This window comes from Macrobrachium nipponense, chromosome 46 (genome assembly GCF_015104395.2).
Source record: "Macrobrachium nipponense isolate FS-2020 chromosome 46, ASM1510439v2, whole genome shotgun sequence".
NCBI lineage: Eukaryota > Metazoa > Arthropoda > Malacostraca > Decapoda > Palaemonidae > Macrobrachium > Macrobrachium nipponense.
In genome coordinates this window covers 43,242,587-43,259,346 of record NC_061106.1, presented here as the reverse complement: position 1 = coordinate 43,259,346, position 16,760 = coordinate 43,242,587, and the positions used below count along the sequence as shown (strand labels likewise).

Here is a 16,760-nt window from a genome sequence, read left to right as displayed (position 1 = left end):
TAGGAAAGTCCTAGAAGGGTACTGGTAATTCATGGAAAACCTAATTCTAACACGAAGAAAAATGTTCATATCTACTCTCAGTCCACCATAAAGATATGCTTCTCCGATCACTTTCTCGAAGACACGATAGCATCATATAACTATACTCTAGCGTAATAGAATCCTCTATAATACTGTTACATTAAGGTAAACCGTATTAATTTAGGAAATTTCGGTATGTGTCTATGCCTTGCCATACCGTAGTCCTAAGGCGATTTATCCTAAGCATGGTAGGAGCTAGAAGCTTAAAAGTCATACATATATGCTTTATCACTCGAGATCCATATAATTCATTCGATTGACAAACAATCTAAATCGTTCTCATCATAATAGATTTATATCTAAAAATGCACCAATGGGGAATTTTATGTTGAAATAACAATTTCATACCCCCATGGGATAGCGCTCTCGTCTAGTTGCGAAAAAATGACAATTTGTCGAAAATTGCATTTTTCCTAACTATACAAACCTGAGTCCTTTAACAATAGGAAGTAGCTAGCGGCAGCTGGAGGCAACGGTCGTAAGCTTCGAACAAGGGGAGAACGGTAGTTAACTGCTTGTCCGATCGTCGCGCGCCGCGCGACTGGAGGTAAACAAATCACTTTTGCTTTTGGCCCATGCAAAATACGCAGAGTGAAGGGGTGCATGAGGGGGAGGGACTTTGTGTTAAAGGACCTCAGGTTTGTATAGTTAGGAAAAATGCAATTTTCGACAAATTGTCATTTGTTCCGATACGTAATACAAACCATCGGTCCTTTAACAATAGGAAGACTCACTTCTTGGTGGGTGGAATCTGAGTCTTTTGATGAACAGACTGGTGTTGTCCATCCCTGGAATGCCTCCCTGGTCGTACGAGCGAGGGAGGGATCCAAGCCTCTGTCCGATTGATCGGGGTGTGCACCGCAGGATCAATGGTCAGACCTCTGGGGCCGAGTACTAAGAGAGAGGCAAGCGTATCTCTTCGTACCAGCATTGTAAGAACTTTTTCCTTTACATGAGCAAATGTAAAGTAAATGGTTTGTCTCATGTTGGCATCCACTTCTCCCCCTTGTTGGAGAAGTGGTGGATATTTACTCCTATCTCTAGTTAAAGAGATAGGATGGAGCTCTGTTGAATAGCTTACCTGCATCTTGCTCCTTTCCAGCAAGGTAACGACCGTATCCCTCTGCCCACAGTAAGGTAGAAAAAGATGGTGAAGAGAAGCCAGTCACTCTCTCATTCACGCATTCATTCTCCCAGTCATACCAGGAATCGATGCTGTTCTGCCTGCTCGGTGCTGGGTAAGCTTACACAACGTGTTGAGCAGCCACCACAGGTCCCAAGGAAAACGTATCCAAGGACTTGTGGGCAATATCCCGAAGGTAGAAGGACGTGAAGGTGGTCTGGTTGGCCCAGACACCTGCCTTCAGGACCTGCGCCACGGAGAAGTTCTTACGGAACGCTAAGGAGGGTCCGATACCTCTGACTTCGTGGGCTCTCGGACGGAGCGTACGGATGTCGTTCCGCTACCATCAGCTTCGTACGCTCTCCTGATCACCTCACGTAGCCAGAAAGAAAAGAAAGCTGTTCTTGGAGACTTCTTTCTTGGTGACCCCAGTGCTAACGAAGAGGCGTCGACACTCAGGCCTGAGATGTCGAGTTCTCTTCAGATAGCGCCGTAGCGCCCTCACAGGACAAACAGCAGATCTCATCCGCATCGTTATCTGTAAAGTCCAGCAGGGAGGGGATCGTGAAAGACTCGAACCTGTCGTCAGGGATCGACGGATTCTGAGTCTTAGCTACGAAGTTCGGGACGAAATCGAGCGTCACAGATCCCCAGCCTCTGGTATGTTTAACATCATAAGAAAGGGCCATGTAGTTCCCCTACTACTCTCTTGCCGATGCCAGGGCCAGCAAGAAGAGGGTCTTGAGGGTCAGATCCCTGTCTGACGACTCTCGGAGTGGCTCGAACGGTGCTCGAGTCAGACTCCTAAGGACGAGAGTCACGTCCCACGCAGGGGGCCTGAGTTCCCTGGGTGGGCAAGACCTTTCGAAGCTCCTCATTAGCAAGGATATCTCGAACGAATTCGTGATGTCCAACCCCCTCAGTTTCAGGACGAGCGCCAAGGCGGCTCTGTATCCTTTGACTGTGGGGACTGAGAGGAGCTTCTCTCGGCGAAGAAACACGAGGAAATCCGCTACCTGCTGAAGAGTGGCTCTGAGAGGAGACAAACCCTGTCTACGACACCCAACCCACAGAAGACGGCCCACTTCCCCTGGTACACAGCTGCAGAGGACTGTCTGACCGTGTCCAGCCATCTCTGTTGCTGCGCTACGAGAAAAGCCTCTCGTTCGCAAGAGATGGTGGATAACAGCCAGCCGTGAAGTTGAAGGGACTGGACTGCGCGGTGGTACCGTTCTACGTGTGGCTGGGCTAGAAGGTTGTGCCAGTTGGGTAGCTCTCTCGGTGCGTCTGCAAGAAGAGCCAACAGGTCCGGATACCAAACGGCTTGAGCCGTTTGGGAGCCACCAGGATCATTCTGAGATTGGGAGTGACCAGCGCTCGATGATCACTTTCCGAATCAGACAGAAGGGAGGAAAGGCGTAAGCGAAGAGGTTGTCCCAGGGGTGTTGGAGAGCGTCCTCTGCAGCTGCCCAATGGGGTTTCCGGCACGGCCGAGAAGAACACCTGGATCTTCCTGTTGTGCCGGGTGGCGAACAGGTCTACGACCGGTCGCCCCCACAGGTTGAAGAGCCTTTCCGCCACATCTTGGTGTAGAGACCATTCGGTCCCTATCACCTGATCCCGACGGCTGAGCTTGTCCGCTACTACATTCCTCTTGCCTGGAATGTAGCGTGCTGACAGCTCTATCGAGTGAGCCGTGGCCCACTCGTGCACCTGCACCGTCAACTGATGGAGCGGAAGAGACACTAGCCCCCCCTGCTTGTTGACATATGCCACTACTGTGGTGTTGTCGCACATCAACACCACTGAGTGTCCCACCAAGCGGTCCCGAAACTCTTGGAGAGCGTTGAACGCTGCCTTGAGTTTCCAGGACATTGATGTGAAGGTGCTTCTCGTGATGGTCCCACACACCTGCAGTCAGCAACTCCTCCAGGTGTGCGCCCCATCCCTCGGTCGATGCGTCTGAGAACAGAAGCATCTCCGGGGGGGAAGTGCGTATGGGCACTCCTCTTAAGATTCTTGTCGTCGAGCCACCAGGCTAGGTCCTGCCTCACCTTGTCCGTGATAGCCACGGGAAAGTAAGGAGGATCCTTGGCCTGGGACCAACTCTCCCTTAGCCTCCACTGGAGAGACCGCAGGTGAAGACGCCCGTGAGGGACTAACTTCTCGAGTGACGACAGATGGCCGATCACGACTTACCATTGCTGTGCTGCCTGTTCCTGCCGCGACAGGAACCGGCCGGCTGCCTCCCTGAATTTGCTGATACGCAAGTCTGCGGGAAAGACTTGCCCTGCTACCGTATCTATCAGCATACCCAGGTACTTCATCTTCTGCTTGGGTTCGAGATCTGACTTCTCGTAGTTTATCACGATCCCCAGATCGCGACAAAACTTGAGGAGTCGATCTCTGTCCTGTAGCAACTGCGAGCGGGAGCTCGCCAGGACCAGCCAATCGTCGAGATACCTCAGAAGACGTATCCCGTTTCGAATGGGCCCAAGCCGACACCAGAGTGAACACTCGCGTGAACACCTGTGGGGCGGTTGAGAGACCGAAACAAAGTGCCCTGAATTGGTACACCGTCCCGTCGAAGATGAAGCGGAGGTACTTTCTGGAGGACTGATGGATGGGTATTTGAAAATACGCGTCCTTCAGGTCCACCGAAGCATGAAATCGTTCCCCCTGATCGAGTCGAGCACTGAGCGTGCCGACTCCATCGTGAACCGCGTCGTGCGAACGAAGCGGTTCAGGGGAGAGAGGTCTATACACCGGGCGCCAGCCCCCGATGCCTTCTCCCACTAGGAAGAGGCGGCTGTAAAGCCTGGTGACTGGTCCTCCACGATTTCTACAGCTCGTTTCGCCAGCATGGTCTTGATCTTCCTGTCGAAGAGCGTTGTCCTTTGCTGATCCCCTGGAGGGACATAAGGTCTGTTAGCATTGGAACCGGTTTTGGAGATATGAGGGGGGGGGGGGTCGGCCGGGGGACCGAGACTCGAAGGGTAGTAGATATCCCTCCCGAAGGACGTCTACTATCCAGTTTCTCGGCGCCGTAGCGCTGCCAAGTCGAACCCAATGGTCTCGCCAGGCACCCCCCCACTTCCGGCAGCAGGTGAGGGGGAACGCCGTCCCTAGCGTTTCCCTCCTCGTTTCGACTTCTTCCCAACACCTCCTCGGGGAAAGGAGGCCTGGGAGGAGGGCTGGTTGCGGCCTCCTCTCGCAGAAAGTCGAAAACAATGGAGTCTTCACACGGGTTTGGACGGTGCAACCGTCTTCGCCGCCGTGGAAGCGCTAGCCAAGCTCTTTGGTTTTGGCCGCAGTTACTCGAGGTTGCCCAGAAACCTTCGAGACTGCCTGGTGGACTAAAGCGGTCACTCTCGTCAGTGCGCGCCGCCGTTCCACCGCAGCGTCCACCATCTCTCCAGGAAAGAGAGCTGGGGAACTCCTAAGAGGTCCATTTCTTAGCCCGAGTGCCGCCTCACGCCCAGCCCCCTTGGTCACTCGGGTAAGGACTGCGTCCCTACGCCGAAGAACCAAGTTGGCCCACAGGTTAGCAGTCTGATGGGCGAGGTAAGAGATTGCTCTTCCTCCCAGACTGGCACAGTCTCTAAAAGAAGCGTCGTCTTCGGAGAGCAGCACTCCCGGAGCCGGCCGCTACTTTGGATATTGTGAGGGACCACAAATCCAACCAGGAAACTGCCTGGAATGCTGCCATAGCGGTAGATTCCAGGGCAAGTGCCTCCTGCTGCGAGAACCATAGGTTCTCCGACAGGAGCTGCTGCAGGGACACACCTGGAGTCAGCCTCCGCTAACTCCGGTTAACCTGTTTCGGCAGTATCGGGTCTTCTGATGGCACGTAAAAACGCCTCTGCCGCTGTAGAGGAGGAGGAAGCAGCTTAGAGGACCGTCCGGATTTCAGCGAGTCCTCCCGTCCTGAGACGAGATTCTCCACCTGATCCAGGACTGAGTCCGCAGCTCTGATCGTGGCAACCCCACCGTCATTATGGGCTCCCTCTTGGGACCCCAAAAAATGACTCGAGCCGGGACGTGGCTCTGCTGGTGGTAGCGACGATCCTTCCGCGAGGTCATTATGCAGACGCATCAGCTTAATGACCTCTGCGAAGTTCCTCTGTATCTCGGGCGTCACAGCGTCCTGTGGAGTAGGACCGTCCAGTCCCTCCAACAAGAGCATATCCCTCGATACTCCTCCTTCAGAAGGAGGTAACAGCGACAGACCCCTGACGGTCGCCTCCAACTACTTGCGCGTACGTTCTGGTCGGTCCTAAGACCGTGCCTGAGCCGTACGGCGTCATAGCTGGGTCACGAGCGGCGCACCTCTCGTGATCGCTCCTTGGTACCTCGCTCCTCCCGGTATAGCCCGAGGAGGTTGAAGGTACAGGAGAGGCAGACCTGACGCTCCCCCCACGCTCGCTGGCAGGACCAGCGTGCGTAGAGGGCTGCTGCCGATCGTCAACCCGCGGTTGACGGTCTAGCAGCAGGCCTAGCGTCGCCGCTCGCCTGGGGCGATTGGCTCAGCTGAGAACGTCGAGACCGCTCTCTAGCGTCAGGCGAGCTGCCGCTGGTCACCGTCTCCGCCCGGTCCCATCGGGAGCGGCGGACGGGTTGGACCTGCTAGGCTCCCTTTCGCGTCGAGACCGTCCAGCGTCCCTCTCGGCGCGTCAAACCGCTGGTACCAGCCGTGGCTGGTACCTGCGGCCGTGGGGACTCCTTCCTCGCCTCAACCCGTGGCCGTCAGGTTGACCGTCACCGCTCAGCCCGAGCCAGCCGGCTGGTCCGCTGCGAGAGCGTTCCAGTGGCCCTGGCGAGAGTCCTGTGCGCACGACTCTCCGCCAGTCTTCTGCTCCGTGCCGCTGTCTTGACGGCGAGCGAGCTCGGTCGTCGAGACTTTGGCTGGACGGTCCTCTTTAGAAGAGCGTCCACTCGGTGCTTCTCGCGAACGGGAAGCAGCCGAGACGGAACCTGGTTTAGCGGCAGAACCACTAGCACCAGGTGAGGACGCACCAGCCGAAGCTGATGCACCTCTGGTCCCCGTCGACTTCTTCTTTGCAGAAGAAGCGCGGGCCCCCCCGCACCCGAAGGAGCAGGAGGACCAACAGAAGAGCTCCCCAGCTCGCCTGAGCGAGCCGGGACCCTTAGAAGATCCCGAAGGAGTCTTCTTAGGGGGGGAGGAGGCAACCTTCTTCTTCTTCGGCTGTTTGGCCTTAGAAGTCGAAGGGGAAGGAGAGGCAGCAGACGACGAAGAAGACGATGAAGACGACGACGACACCTTCTTCCTCTTCCTCTTCTTCTTCGCCAGGCTCCGCAGGACAGACGTCAGGTCTTCCATCCAGGAGGGAGCCGGGGCAGTTGCCGAAGCAACAGGGCCCGACTGCACCTGTCCGGAAGGACCTGAGACTGTTACAGCAACACCAGCAGCGGGAACGGCAGGAACAGGTCCGGGAACAGCAGGAACAGCATCTGAAAGGGAATGTGCACCTGAAACAGAAAGGAGTCCGCTGGAGCGGCCACAGGTACGGCAGGCACGGCAGGTACTAAGGGAGAGCCAGGCGTCCTGTCGACAGTCACCGACATCCGTGGCACTGGCGGCAGGTCCAGGGGGGTACTTTTGGGGCAGCGGGAAGTCCGGGGCGCAGAGGGAAAAATCCAGGTGGTGGTGGCATCGTCCTCTTTGGAACGGCGGCAATTGGTTTTTGTACTGCCACCGTGGGTGTCACCGACATTATGTGAGGCGTATAGACAAGATGTGGTGGCATCTCATACGCGGGGGTAGTTAAAGTGGTCGTCGTGGTGGTCACCGCACCATGCGTGACCACGGCCGACCCCGCCAACCGCTGTAGCAACCCCTGGATGCTGGGCACTCCCATGCAGTCCCCCAGCGACTCCCACACCTGTCCCAAGTCGTCCTTGGCTGCTGGCACACCTGCGGAAGCAATAGTCCCCGGGTTTTAGTAGAAAGGGGCTTCCTTCCCCCGCGCCTGGGGGGGCGAAAATTCCCCCCCCAGAGCGGACAGAATGACCCCAGATACAACTGTACGTCCGGGTGGGAGCGAGCGCCCTCCTCCACACTCGACGGATCGAGGGAGGAAAAGGACTCCGCTACCCCCCCCGCAGGGGAAGGCGCAAACCGTGGGGGCTGGCCGGGAGGCAGGAAAGAGGACGAAGTGTCCGTCACCAAGGGAGTCACTGGACTTTCCGATGACTTCTTGGCCGGCCTAAGTCTCTTCCTGCCCTCGTACAGCACCCACTGCGCCTCGGACCAATTCATACAAACCTTACATGGTTCGTTACGAGAGCACTCTCGCCCTCGGCAACGAGTACAAAACCTCGTGGGGGGTCTCCACCTCCACAAAGGACCTGAACCCCCCACATTTACGTCCCTCCAGCCCGGGACACACTCTACGGGCGACTGGAGGGCGCGGTGAAATTTCAATTTCATCTGATCCACTCATTGTAATCAAATGAAATAAGGAAATAAGTACTTACTAACACTCCTGATAAACAGAAATAGAAACCAAATACTCAGAATAGAAGCAAACGACAAGCGGGCAGAGCGATGGCGAACACGTCTTCTTCACACGGCCGAAAGCAAAAGTGATTTGTTTACCTCCAGTCGCGCGGCGCGCGACGATCGGACAAGCAGTTAACTACCGTTCTCCCCTTGTTCGAAGCTTACGACCGTTCCAGCTGCCGCTAGCTACTTCCTATTGTTAAAGGACCGATGGTTTGTATTACGTATCGGAACAAAAAAAGTGTTCGAACAATGACTTTATCACAAATGTTATCGAATGATCTCTAATATTAGAAGGCGCTAAATCGTCGCCTGATTCGAAGGTGGATCGATTAATGTCATTCTCATTTTGAATAATTCTACCAGAAGGCATTATACGAGGATCTTCGCCAATTTCATTCATTTGAAGTTCTTCTATCCATCGAGGAACCGTAGCATAAAAAGGGAAGAAAACACTGTTTTAGGATGCCTTTCCAATGGCTATCCCCTGGCAGTCTGGGACGCTCTACAGAACCTGCCGAGGGGACGCCTGACCGGTGGGGATTCTCTGAAACCTCCTTACGGTTTTCGACATCCTTCTCCTCTGGGCTTGTGAGTCTTGGAAGAGGTCTAGACCTGAGAGCGAGACAGAGCCGATCAGACGCACCCTCCATTGTAATGGGGGGAACACTATCTTCACTTCTTACGTTCTAAGAGTTCGCATTTGAACTATATCCAAAGTCTACAATTTTGCAAATATGATATTGTAGATTCTGCGGAGTAGAAGGTGATGAGGATGCAAACAACAACTACTAGTACTGTTACTAATATAATTGCTCGTTAGCACAAGAGCTAATAAAGCTTCTAAAGGATAGTTACTTTTCTGACTTCCCCAACTAGGAAGAAAGATATAACATTTCCTCAATCAAACTCTAACACTTATTTGTATTAATGAATAAATATAAGTAATTCCCTTTCATGAAAGTATACGTAATTCACTTTCGTGAAAGTGGATGAGTGTCTACCGAAAACTTCGGTAGTTACACGTCACTACTCTTCTAAATTTTCGCAGTTAATTTTATCAAAAAAATTCTAAAAGTTAACAAAAGCCGTATGCCGACAAAAGATCCATTACTTCCCTGTAAAGTTAGCCCAGACGATCAATGGCGATGAAACACAAAAATCCATCAGGAGGAACTGCAAACGTTGTTTACATTCCAAGCGACAGAAAAATTATGAATTAGAAAACGGGTATGGTTCCTATTCCCGCCACCCAGCGGCGGGGGGGTAGATCACCTGACCTACCTGCCGCGTGTGCCGCGAAATTCGAATTTCTGTCGGACGACGGAGTAATAGCTATGTATATATCTGACAGGTAAGTTGAATGTATAAAAACACTGATTTGTGGTGACTTCAACTTGCATTTAGATGATAATGATGAAAATTATGTCACAGAATTTATAGAGCTACTTGAAAGCCACACCTTGCAAATGTTGTGGAGAAATCATAACTCCAGGTCTTCAACAGTTTCAAAATCGAGTATGACATTTTCTTTCTGTTTTCTTATGGCCTGAAAATGTGCATCCAGACTAGAATAAGCACTTATGTTTTCAAGATATTTTCCTATTATATTTGATATTTCATGTGGGTCACAATACATTTTCCCATCTTGGTGTATTGCACTTCTAGGTCGTCTTACATATTTACCATTAATTTTCTTTATTTTTTTGCCAAATATCTTTCACAGGTGTATTTGAAGATAAGCTTGACACATAATTCCCACATGATAAAGTTTTTCCTTCTTTGAAAAATTTGGCAGTGTATTTATTATACAATGGTTTGATGTAATTGATTAATATATTAACTGTCACCATCTTGTTAAGAATACTTACACTGTAAGGCATCTTGCTGAGGGATTTCAAGTGGGTTTTATGTGTGCTAAGATTGCGACTTAATATGTATGTGTTTGATCTTAATTAAGGTCGTTAAGGTTGGAGACCACTATGAACTTCAAATTTTAGCTGCTGCTTGAGTAAAAAAAGTAAAGCTATGTAATTACTTGGTAAGTTACTCATATGAAATGTTTTTTCTTATAGTATTTGTGATTGCTTGTAAGGTCCTGAAGAATAAATTGGGACTATTGGAATAAATCACCAAGATTCAAAGCACAACTGTTTGTAAGTGGTACAGTAAAAACAAAATTATGTACAATAAGGGTCTTCTTTGGACTGGCAGAACTCACAGCTGCCAAAATGCCTTGCGGGCATCCAGGTCTAGCAACCATTACAACAATATGCCCCACTTCCCTCAGGTGAGATGGTCCAGCCAGATTATCATTATTCCTGAAACCTCAGCATGATCTTAATGTCCTTAGTCTCTGACCAAATAAAGTTCATCTCTATCGCTCAAAACAGAAATTCATATCTTGTTCACCCTTGGTTTTTCTTTTTCCACTATATATACCTATGCCTGCTGACCTACATGAAGTGACCCCAACAATTATTCTAAATGGCACCTGCAGAGTAAACTAACTTCCGTCTGACAGACAAAAGACTAATGATCCAAGGAACACTTAGACATGAATATCAGGCTTACATACTGACTGATGGGGATATCATCAAATCTTTATTGTACAGTAGATAAACACATGAAAGTATACTAACCAGCACCATCTTAAAGTTGACTTATTAAAGTGAGGATCAGATTCCAGATGTGCTTCGGCTAACTGGTAAATACTATCCTTTGCCCATTTTTGTACACAGCTCATATGGAAACCGCAAAAACACTCTTTACAACTCCAAACCTGTGGAGAATAAAATTAAATACTATGGTTACATCTGCATTTATTACAACACACACCACCCCATACTTTTAACTTATCCTTTTCTGCATCATTACGTATGGTCAACTAAAAGTACAGCATGGATTTGTATTACAATAAAAAAAGTTTAAATAGAAATTTCATTCTTGGCATACACCATTAATACATAAGGCTACACTATATTACACATCATAACATTAGCTTACATTTCACAAAAACATATTATGCTAGACTAGAACATTACATAATGCATTTCAAAATAAAATAGTGATGATGAACAATAAACCACCTTGCATTTTATTACCTAAATAGAAAGTTACACTTGTGAAAAATGTTATACTGCAAAAGTTAACTTTAATATTTACATTTTGCACCTATGTATGTACTTGTCTGATGGTCTATACTAGAGCCTTTTACTAAATTACATAATTCCTTTCAAATATTATTGCTGAAAAAATGCAGAAACTTTCTAATTATTTTTAACTGAAAGAGGAAAAAATAAAAGACTTGCAGAAAGTTTTTTCTGGGTTACAATTGATGTATATGATATCCATAATTTCTGGTATAACTACTGTATATGTAGCTGAATAAAATAAAAATTTCCTTTTTAAAATGGCCAGTCCAATAAAGTGCACAAAGAGAAACTCACCGAGTCCGCATGCTTAATGTTGTCGATACAAATAAGACAAACTTGAGCGCCAGTCTTACAGGCATCCTTGAGAAACTGGTCTGTACGTGAAGAGCTCCTTTCTCCATTATATCCTTGATACAGTTTTTCTGTAAGAGTAAAATAGCCATTTCTCAATTTATTCAAGTAGCTAAGTGATAGGCTGGCCTTGCAATGTACCATACCAAATTGTTGTTTAACCCCCTAAATTATAGGAAGTTATGTCATCATTGTACCATTATAGTACTACACATAAAAGAGCAATATCACTGTAAATGTTTTTTAAATACCATATATGAAAATTAGGATACTGTATGTAAAAATTAGAATGGTATAAACATTTTTATTCTATCAATGCTAAGCTAATTTTTAAAAAATGTTACAAGAACTGGTAATGGGGTATTTTTCAGCAAGATAATAAAATTAATTCGATAACGTGTACAGTACAGTATTGGGCAACTAAAAGAATTTACAATACATACCAATAATTCCATCTTCTTCAAGATCATCATCGTCATTCTCTTCATCACTGTCTACATTGTCCAACTGATGTGTGGCAATATATTTATCAACATTTTTCTGGATCTCTTGGCATGCATCTGCAAACTTTCGCTCCCAAACCCTACAATAATTTAAAACAAAATAATTTAGAACAAAACATTACAAAATAATGTAGAAAACAAAATGTCTAGCTTCAAATTGATGGGATATCTTGGAAAAGTTAGGAACCTGAGTTCTACCACACTATTATAATTTCATTTGCCTTAAATAGATAAATAAATGACCAAAACAGATAGGAGATAGGAATTTTGGAATAAAAGTAACTGTGAGTTTAAAATAAAATAGTCAAAACTTTTCAAGTGGCCCCATGCAACATAAATCATTACCTTACTTTTACTTGGGCACAATTGTTATACAGAGGGGAGGAGATGATGATTAAATTACTCTGAACTCAAAAATGATTTTAATCTTACTTTCTATCTTCCTCCAGTCCTGCTGGATGTTTAGCACTGTTGCCCAGATCATTTTGTCGCAACTGCGCCTCAGGACGGGAATTTGGTTTACCCCAAAATCCTTCATCACTGGTACTGGTAGAACCTCTACCTCTGCCCCTCCCTCTGCCTTTCCCACGTCCAGACATCTGTCAAAAATTCATTGTTAAACATAGAATGATTATAGTAAAGCAAAACTTTAAAAAGAGCACACAAATCAATAATATCACATAATCACAAAGATCCCTCTGAGTCAGCATGTGGTATCTAAGGACAGCAATCTTAATACTATATTAAAGATTGCCAAAATACATAGCTCACAATATGTACTGTACTGAATTTCTTTCAGATCTTAGATTCTCAACCCTCCACTACTTTGTACTGGAAAGTACTCTGTATCTAACAATAATCTCAGCTAAAGTTTGTTTTCATCAGTCAAAAATCTCAAATGGTAAAGGCAATTAAATATAATTCATACAGCAGTTTGTTAATTAGCCTGACAGACAGTAATACATATCGATCCAAAATGTGTTTTCACAAAACCAGAGAAGATCTGACCTATCTTATTAAGAAATAATCAAATCATGGTCATTTTGGCATTTTTTAAACAGAATATAGGGGACAATCAAATATCGCCTTAAGCATTTACTGATAAAAATACAAAGCCTTCCATTCATTTTTAAGTTCACAGTTATTGGTAAGTGAGAATTTGTTCTGTAAGTTCTTGGACACTGGCCAAAACTGAAAGACGATAGGCACTTTGAGTACGTACGTGTGATATTCTACAGCACTCATGAGAACTTTTTTTTATGTTAGGTAATAATCACCTACCATTTTCAAGTAAATAATCTTATACACATTTAACCTAAAAGTACGTACATGTACATAGGGAAAAAAACCGCATGGTACAGGGGTGGACCATGTACAATCAATGTGTACAACCCCAAGAAAAGTATATTATAACGCGTCCTGGCACCGGAGTAAAGGTCTTTAGCTCCTTTTCTCACCAACAACAAGTCGCGTCTGATGCCCATCTCCGATGTCAGGACGCGTTATAATGTACTTTTTTTGGGGTTGTACACATTGATCGTACATGGTCCACCCCTGTACCATGCAGTTTTTTACCCTAGCTGGATATTTTCTAACGCCTATTTTTCATAATACCTTTCATTTAATAATGGCTGTCTTAGAGAAGGAAGTACTACTGATGGAAATAAGTGAAACATTCATATTATGGAGGATGTGAAACAAATTTTTATACATCTGAAAGTATTGTAACCATTCAATTGATAAATGCCTACCTTCTACATGTGTAAGTGTGTATCTCCCAACCTCAAGGTAAGAACTATGCTCTGTCAAATTCTAAAGGGGGGGGGGTTTCCTAAAGGGGGGGGGGGGTAGGGGGGGGGGGGGGGGGGTGGGGGGGGGGGGGGGGGTGTGCACTTTTTGCCATTAACAACCCATTGCATAAAATTAGGTTAAGATGAATTGCTGTATTTCTCTTTTGTGATTTCTGATAGGTTAGGATGAAGGAATCTGGTCAGGTGGCGACCCAGTGCCTTATATTAGGTTAGGTTTGAATGTACCCATGTAACTAACCCTGATGATCATGCTTTACTTGACAACTGTTACTGTTGACAAGCATGAACTAAGTCTTCAATGATTATGTTGCATTTCACTTAGTATTCCAACCTTCTGACTTGTGCACAGTTGTTGGATAGAGTAAATAACCGTGTGGCGACATAGTGGCCACCTATCTTGAAACACGGCCACTTCCCAAAAAAAGCACTCAAATTGCCATTATTTCATAGGTAATATACTAGGAGGTCTCGGTGTGTTGCCTGGATGGGCCACAACTCTTGACTGATGCTCATGGCAGCAAATCCAAGTACTTTTTTGGGAAGATGTCCACATTCTGGGATCGGTGGCCGAAATTATGTTGCTGCTCGGTCATTTACCCTACAGTGGGTAGGCCAAAAATACATGTGATTTGCATAGCATTAAATATAAAAAAAAAATAATACCCAACCTGGAGATTATACACGTCATTAATCTGACAAGGAACTAAAGTAACCTATCATACATAGTATTGGCCGCATTCCGGGATAGGTGGCTGATACCTATGTCGCTATTCAGTCATTAACCCTACGGTGGGTGGGCCAAAAATACATGTGATTTGCTTAGCATTAGGCTAAATGTTAAAAAAAAAATACCCAGCCTAGAGATTGTTACCTAGGTAATATGTCATTAATCCGACAAGGAACCAAAGTAACCTATCATAGTATTACCTATGCTTTAAGGTAGTCTATAGCTACCTACCTATAAGGTAACCCAAGTGGCCTACATCAAATTAGTATACACCCCATACGGTTCTCCTGCACATAAATAAAGCAATATAACCCACGAATATGACAGCTCATCCAGGTAGGATAATTTAAAGCCATCCTAGTAGTAATAGCTAGGTAATATAGGTAGGAGCTACGTTATGCAACCTAGAGACAACGGGCTGGGTCCAGTCTTAAGCCAGGCTCGGCCACAACCCAAAGTTTACTGAAAACTGTCCGACCAGCTTTACTAACAAAATCACAGTAACCCCAAAACCTATAAAATTGGATTTATAAAATTGGGTTGTGTGTCGTATGGCAGGAAATTTTCGGTAAATCTGGACTAACAAAAACATGCCAAAATTGAATAAAAAATGGCAGAAATGACACGAAATATCCACAAATAAGGCTTCCACGATCAATATATCACTCACTGTCTCTCAGTAGAACGTTATTTGTTCCGTCAGAAGTCACACACTCATCAGCAACCTGTTCTGTTTGCCGACAGTGGACCTTCCTCGTAGTTAGAGAATGAATGGAGGTGAATCCCTCTCCCCCAATCCTCCATCCCCTACATTCCCCAAAGGAGGGATACGGGGCCACGTTCGATCAGCTGATTCTGTACAACGTCACCATTTTACAAATACTATTACTACGCATTGTTAAGTTACTATTCGTGATTTGATGAATCAAAATCTAACTTCACTATACGAAGTTAGAAACGGGATAGTTACATAATTTTTTCACCGTACTCTAGTGAGAGAGAGAGAGAGAGAGAGAGAGAGAGAGAGAGAGAGAGAGAGAGAGAGAGAGAGAGAGAGAGAGAGAGATTTATATGGATTTTACCAAAAATAAGAATTGAGTAGTTGAGAGCTTTGGAACTATGAGAGAGAGAGAGAGAGAGAGAGAGAGAGAGAGAGAGAGAGAGAGAGAGAGAGAGAGAGAGAGAGAGAGAGAGTTTTTTATAAGGATGTTAGCAAAAACAAGAATTGAATAGTTGAGAGCTATGTAACTAAGTAATGTGAGTACTATGTTAAGTGTTGATGAAAGCCCTAAGTGATATCGAATGGTTTGTTTATGAAGAAAGAACAGTGGATCATAGGTTGATGAAAAATGCTGAACATAGAAAATGCTGGATAGATAGAGCAAAGAGCTAGCTAAATACTGGAATGGAAAGGTGCTAAAATTGATTTCAAAGGAAAAAAATGGACGATAAAAATGCCCAAACAGCTAAGTCAACCAGGATTTCATAATTAGCTCTGGCCTAATCGCATGCTTATAAAACCACTTAATCGTATTATCTTTGGTTAGTTTCTATATAAGGTAGAAACTAATATGGAAGAAATTGCATAAGAAAACTCTTTTTTGAATTATAGTCATCTGAAGTTGGAGTTAAGGTCAGATATGCTAAAATCCTGATTTATCTTAACAGTAATATTCCAGGGGACACAGAAGCCATCCTTCATCCTGAAATGTATTTTAAAACTCTTGTATTACATTAACTTTAGCTAGTGTCATATAGCATGACTGATAATATATTGCACTATGTAATTTAAACGAACGACAAGCAATTGATACAGCTCACCTAAAAAATATGTTTACTCATGAATAAATGTGGACCTTCCTTTGCACGGGCCTTGCGAAACACTACGGCTTTTAAAATCTTGTTTGACAGGGATTACAGGCTGGTCTATATGGAAATTGCTATTCAAATTAGAGCCTAAAACATTTTTTAAACGAAATATCTGTAAGGCGATTTGGTGACTGCAGATAGAATTAATGATAACGAGTCAATGCATACATATATTTAATTGCAGATAGCTAACAATGCATAATTGCTTGTTAACTATCTCGCTCGATAAATACAAGGGAAAGTTATTTTTCTGAACTTCAGAAATTGGAATCATATATCATGAGCTTATGAATCATATTTTACTTCTCATTTTAACCATTAATACCATTTAAACAATGCCAGTGATTGACTAGGGAGGGAAGTATGCCAAGCACCCAAACTATTGAAAGCTGTCAAGACTTGATCGCTAATGTAGGATCTAGGATTTATTTTCTGAGTAGGCTAATATCGACCTTACGTACACCTGGTCTCTAAAACTTCTTATCACACTAGAATTTGTTTCTTACTCGTGAACTACATTTATAATAAGTGATAAGTCTCTGATTATATGCCCAGCTGTTTCTGACACTCAGACTATGACGTCAATCGCGGGATAACCTAAACCATACACTTTTAAC

The 16,760-nt window shown here is 45.6% G+C and overlaps 1 protein-coding gene across 1 annotated transcript in view; it reads right to left on the bottom strand.

Annotated features, from left to right (window-relative positions):
• LOC135214981 (NF-X1-type zinc finger protein NFXL1-like) overlaps positions 1–15,147 on the bottom strand; it is a 33,174-nt gene extending 18,027 nt beyond the window's left edge. The window contains exons 1-5 of the mRNA XM_064249486.1: positions 14,945–15,147; positions 12,169–12,335; positions 11,677–11,816; positions 11,177–11,304; positions 10,370–10,509 (exon numbers count right to left, since the gene is read on the bottom strand). Of these exons, the coding sequence (XP_064105556.1) occupies positions 10,370–10,509; positions 11,177–11,304; positions 11,677–11,816; positions 12,169–12,335 (575 nt within the window). The 5' untranslated portion in view covers positions 14,945–15,147. The remainder of the gene's footprint in view (positions 1–10,369; positions 10,510–11,176; positions 11,305–11,676; positions 11,817–12,168; positions 12,336–14,944) is intronic.
• Positions 15,148–16,760: the final 1,613 nt, after the last annotated feature.